A 6,000-nucleotide genomic window follows, 5' to 3' on the forward strand; every position below is an offset into this window, starting at 1 on the left:
GAAGAGAACCACAATGCATTGAAGAATTGATAATATATCCCTCCAATTTTTTTTCCTCACTCTGTTTTATGTTTCTATATTACATAAATCCTGCTTCCTCTACGAGACTGGGCACTGATCCATGCTAATGTGTTATGTTCCTATGGGAGTTGAATTGGCAGGCATTGGGGATTGCCTCATTTCTGTTTTAACTCTCCAACTTTGTGTCTCACACTCCAGCTTGGCATCTCCACTAATACCCCACTCACTCATTATTCATTAAATGCCGCCAAACCTCCATCTCCCTAGTATCCACTTTCTGAAAGCTCACTGGATACAGTGCCATTTTGCTTGTTTAGACCCTGTTTGCTAACTTATAAATGTCTAATTTTACTGCCAATCACAGACTGCCATGGGGAGTGAAGCCATGGTTTGGAATATGTCTGTCGAATCAAACTGCCTGGGCCACCCGCCAAGGCTATTTTATGATCTTGCATACACAATTATTAATAAACGTCATTAGCGATGCTTGAGCCGAGTGTTGAAATGTTCCGTCTCTCACCTCTCTTATGAGAAACCACTTTTAGTAAATGCTCCATCACATATGATTCTGAATTTGAGGAGATGTAGAGTTTGAAGCCAGCGTGAAGGTGGTGCTAGCGATCCTGCCTTGACACGCATGGTGGTATCAAATCAGAACATTTTTGCTCATATTTGACAACTTTCCTTAAATGTAAGAAATTATTAGCTCACAGGAGAAGGCTTAAAGGAGGCTTTATAAATGGGAGGGGGAAACACGGATTTTATGGACCACCAACAATCGACCAATCATGACAAAGTTCTAGCCATCTAATGAATTTAAATAAATGGATTATTATTGTTGGCATATGCCTGGTGTGTGATGAAGTGATCTTGAACACATGCTGATTCCAAATCAGGTTTTAGTTTAATAACATATAGTATGTTCTCAAGGCCTATTAGCTCTGCACTCGGTAGCAGTTAAACGAAGGTTGTATACATTTTTTAAGTAGAACTGTCTTATTCTTATTTGCATCCTGTAAGCTTTTTCTTCTTAGCAAAAAACGACAGCAGAAATCAAATACCAAATATCACAAATCCAGTTAGCAGCCTAATTACTGTCAAATTTAACTTGGGCATCTTCTGATGGCTTTTTTCTTTTTAAGTAAAAGTGCACAGATCTTTTAGTAGTGTCTGCTTTGCTTGTTGGAAATGTTTGCATGTGTCACTGTAAAAGCTTCTGTACTGCATTACTGATGAATTATTTCTCACACATTGGGATAACACCACTGGTCTGGAAACAAAAAGAAACCTTAGTTGAGGCAAGTTTGTGATGGTTTGTGGTCAAATGGAAATTGGAAACAATTCCCCAATTGGCCATGTGTTTTACATCTTCCCTAAATCCTTCCTTCATTCATCTTCATTAAGTGCTTTATCCTGCTCAGGGCTGCGTTGGATCTGGAGTCTATCCTGGGAATACTGGGCATGACTCTGGAATACACCCTGACTGGGACACCAGTTGCCAATCAACCTACATGCATGTTTTTGGAAGGTGGGAGGAAAAGAAAATAGAGAACCTAGAGGAAACCCATGTGGACCCTGGGAGAACTTGTGGGAACACTCTAGACAGACAGGAACCTGATTTCAGGATCAAACCAGGAACCTAGACTTATTTATTTATTGCTTATGCCCGCTCATGGTTTTCCATGTTGTGCTTTCTGACATGCTTTTCTGCTCACTGTGGTTGCAAGGAGTGCTTATGAGTTACTGTACCCTTCTCATTATCCTTATTTTCTATTTAGGTCTGGATCCTCTCTCTTTTGTTTTTTTCTCTTTGGGGAGATTTTCATTGCCATTGTCGACTCAGGGTTGCTCATTAGGGACCTAAATCTTTTTTTTCTTTTTTTTTTTTTACAAATTTTAAATGAGGATTTCTGATTATCTCCGGATTAACGATAATTAAAGGGTGAAGGGAAATAGGGTTGAGAATTTCATAAGAGTCTGGATTTTTTTTGTTTGTTTTTTTATAAATAAACTGTGGGAACTGCATCCCCTCACACCCAATCTCTACTCAAGTCCTGGTTATTTGTTTCTCAGCTGTGATGTTACACCTATTGAAGAAACCGCTCTACTATCTCTTGGTTACTTCACTAGTTTGCGTTTCAGCCACAGCTGCTACTTTTACATTTTTCACTATATAATTACTGCACGTCTTCCCTGCCCAATGTCCTCTATCCACACTGTGATTTATATTGTAGTGCACCCTGAGAATGCTCTTCAGAGTGAGGAAGGAAATGGAGATAGATCAGATCCGTGACTCGGGAGATGATAATGTGATGCTGTCTGCATTTTCTCTTATGGATGATTGAGTGACATAGGAAATGTGTCATTTTTTTTACTTTTCTCTGGGCATATAATCTAGATTGCTATGGGCATGATGGGGCCATGAAGCACTAAAAAAAGAAGCCCTACCTTGACTTCAGAAAAGCATCATTTACTTCCTTTTGTGTCGTATAAATGAGATGTTTCTCAGTGGTCATGTGCATGTGTGTAGAAGTGGAGTAGAAGCTGTAGGCAGATGGTTTGCTGATCTTTACATTGATCTCTGTACATTGATACATCTGGTCTCTAAGTATTCATGTGCGCTCTTATTATTTATACCACATGGTTGCCAAACTCTCAGTTATGATCAGACAGAATGTTTTATCATTTTCTCTAAGAGCAGCTGTGACCTTTACATCTGCAAGACATATCACAGTTATAATGATTCTAATGTTTGTTTTTGTAAGGATAGATTTGTTTAACATTTATAGAAGGAGAATCCAGTCAGTGCTTTATAACTGTCAGAGGTAAGGTTACAGCTTTAGGTTTTCCACCATGAGAAAGTCTTCAGGACAGGAAGTTTTGTGCTTTCCGGTTCCTGAGGAACACGCCAAGTAAAAAAGTAAGGCTGATGAGGGGTTGCGTGTTTATAGGTGCTATAATATAGATGAAAACAGGAACTAACTTTTTTCGCAGGCATTGCACGACATTAAATATAACAATAATTGATTACAAAGTGTGACGTGCCATTCTTTAATAAATAAACAAACAATTGTAATTATCATTAGCAAATTGCTGTGGTAGAAGAGGGATGGCATGGCATTATTGAAAAAAAACTTCGGGGTGGTCCTTTGTGGCCATATACATACGTGTGTGTGTGTGTGTGTGTGTGTGTATATGTATGTATATATATATATATATATATATATATATATATATATATATATATATATATATATATATATGTGTGTGTGTGTGTGTATATATATATGTACATACATACACACACACACACACACACACACACACACACACACACACACACACATATATATATATATATATATGGGGAAATGTGCATGAAAGGTCTTTTAATTTCGTAATGAATAAAAAGTCAAAAACGAGGCTGAATCAAAATGCAACATAGGTTAATATGGAATGGATTTTACTTGGGATTTTTTTCACATAAGGGATTCATAAATTGAAAATCTATATTCTGAATTGATATATTTCTGTAAAGCTGCTTTGTTAAAAGTGCTGTACAAATAAAACTGAATTGAATTGAATTGGTGGTAAACCTGGCAGACATGGACATATGAGTATTGTTCAGGTTTAATAGTCTTCCAAAAGATGATAGACTGGCAGTCAACAAGTTATATAAGGTGTATTAACATGAAGTGGGCTAACTTTATATGACACATTTGTAGCAAAAAGAGCCTTTGTTTCTGCCTTAAAGTTTATATAATAAAACCAATGACCATCGTGCATTTATTGCTGGCTTGCCTGCTTTGTGCATCACGTACAAATCTTCTGATCTATTCATTTCTGATCTCTAATTTTAGATGTAGAGATGTGATGCTGTGTTTTTTTTTTCTTTAATGGTTTCCTTGGTTTCTTGATAAACCATCTTCTTTGCCTTTCTTTCAATCTCTTCCAGCAAATGTAAACGTTGAAATTGCATGCTTTCTTTCTAAGAGTGAAGACAACTTGTATCCCTTTCTGCATCTGTACATAAAATACAGGCTGTGAATTTTAACAGAAGATTGAAAGAAGACAAAAGTGCTAATTATGCAAATGTTTTCTTTTATTTTTTATCTAAGCAACTGAACTGTTTGCAATTGTAGCTGTTATCATCTGCATAATACTTGAGTTATGAGTTTGTTGCAGCTGCTATTTGTACCAAAAACTAACACAAGGTGTGAATTAAGCAAATTAACCACTGGCAATTTATTTTTTTTTTTTTAGTTTGTTTGTTTTTTTAACTCATCTCTATCACTAATTCTGGACCTGCCTGTCGGTTTAGTTGAAACTCTCAATAATGAATACATGTCCTGGTGGCTCCTACATTTATTTGAACAATTTAAAAATAAATTGTACTTGTTTAATTTTACTTCAGTGAAAATGCTCACACTGTCATCATCACTGTCTTCAGCAACTTTATGGCACGTCACTTTTTCTTTCTTCTTTTTTTTTTTTTCTTGTTTTTTTTTTTTTTTTACATTTTTTTTTATCCATGTTGTACAGCCCTAGTGGTGAGTCATTTACCATGTGTTGTTCGCAGGTAAGATGTCGGTCACTCGAGCTGTACGAAAGCGACAGCAGCTGAACAACCTGGTCGCCATGGTGAAGGAGCTCGCTGATCCTGATCATACTATAGTGGACTTCTGTAGTGGAGGAGTAAGTCAGAGCTGTTTGTGAAAATGTGAATGATGACAATATCATCATCATAATAATAATAATATAATCGTACCTATCAATTTTATGAATAACTTCATGGCTGTAACTAGCTATGAGGACTAGACCTCGGTAGTCTTGCAAGGTTTTGTGTTTTACCTCTCATCTCCAGTTGTCAAATTCAATATGGAAAGAGTGACATCCTGACAACATAGTGACAAAATGTAGCCTACTATGAGAATCTACAGTACCAGGCTTTAACTTGTTGAGAGGTATGCAGCGCACATATTATACACTAACGTGGAACACCGATTACACCCCAGACCGCCTCACTTAACATCAGTGCCTGACCTCACTAATGCTCTTGTGGCTGAATGAACACAAATCCGACAGCCACACTCCAAAATCTAGTGCAAAGCCTTTCTGGAAGAGTGGAGGTTAATATAACATAATAGTGGAGTGGAGGTTAATATAATATAAGGGGGAGTAAATCTTGAAGGAGATATTCAGAAAGCACATATTAATGGTAATGTAAGGTGCCCATAAACGTTTAGCCATATAGTATATAAATGTGAGTGTTTATGACGACAACTAGCATTATCAGAATTTTTTTTTTTTTTTTTTTTAATGTTCGTCCTAAAGGATGTTCCAAATTAGCTCATAGCATGTTATAAGGCTGCAATGAGAGATCATGCAGTCAGAAAAATACAAAGTGTTGACTGATGAAACCATGGATATAAGTGGCATAAAGCAAATGTGTCTCCATGTGCTTTTATATAGGAAAATGAAACCACAGAAATATGTGAAGACTTCCTTGTCTTTTTTCATAGTGCATTATTCATAGCCTCCAGGCTGATGAGCTGTTTCGAAGTCCTGTCCATCTAATGTTCATTCAAATAATAGCAATAATATCCTGTATTTCTTATAAAAACGGGAATTATTTCTAGATTATTTGAATCATTATATTTACGTCGTAAATGATTTTATGAGTCCGTAATAGCTGATATCTTTATTGTCTCAATTGGAATGACCTTAACCTGAGATCATATCACGTTAACGCTAGCAATCTCCTCACCTGCTTCTACCTTTTCATCTGCTAACTTGTTGCTGTTGCTGAATTTCAGCCAAAAAGAAAAACAGGTTTTGGTCAAAAATAACCTTTTCTGCCTATACTATACTTTGACACCACTGTGTTAGGAATCCATACATATATTGTACCATAAAGGTTTGGAAATATTATGTAATCTTGCTTGTTGTGTAGAATGGGCAGTGTAGTGTGTAGTTTAG

The 6,000-nt window shown here is 36.5% G+C and overlaps 1 protein-coding gene across 3 annotated transcripts in view; it reads left to right on the plus strand.

Moving 5' to 3' along the window:
- The window catches only part of gstcd (glutathione S-transferase, C-terminal domain containing), a 125,409-nt gene that overhangs the window by 86,863 nt on the left and 32,546 nt on the right, over nt 1-6,000 (plus strand). For all 3 annotated transcript variants that reach the window (XR_008396341.1, XM_017463306.3, XM_017463307.3), the window contains exon 6: nt 4,601-4,716. Coding sequence is in view for 2 of the 3 variants with exons in the window: in XM_017463306.3 (XP_017318795.1) it covers nt 4,601-4,716 (116 nt within the window). In the remaining variant the exon portion in view is untranslated. The remainder of the gene's footprint in view (nt 1-4,600; nt 4,717-6,000) is intronic.

This window comes from Ictalurus punctatus, chromosome 3, assembly GCF_001660625.3.
Source record: "Ictalurus punctatus breed USDA103 chromosome 3, Coco_2.0, whole genome shotgun sequence".
Classification (NCBI taxonomy): Eukaryota; Metazoa; Chordata; class Actinopteri; order Siluriformes; family Ictaluridae; genus Ictalurus; species Ictalurus punctatus.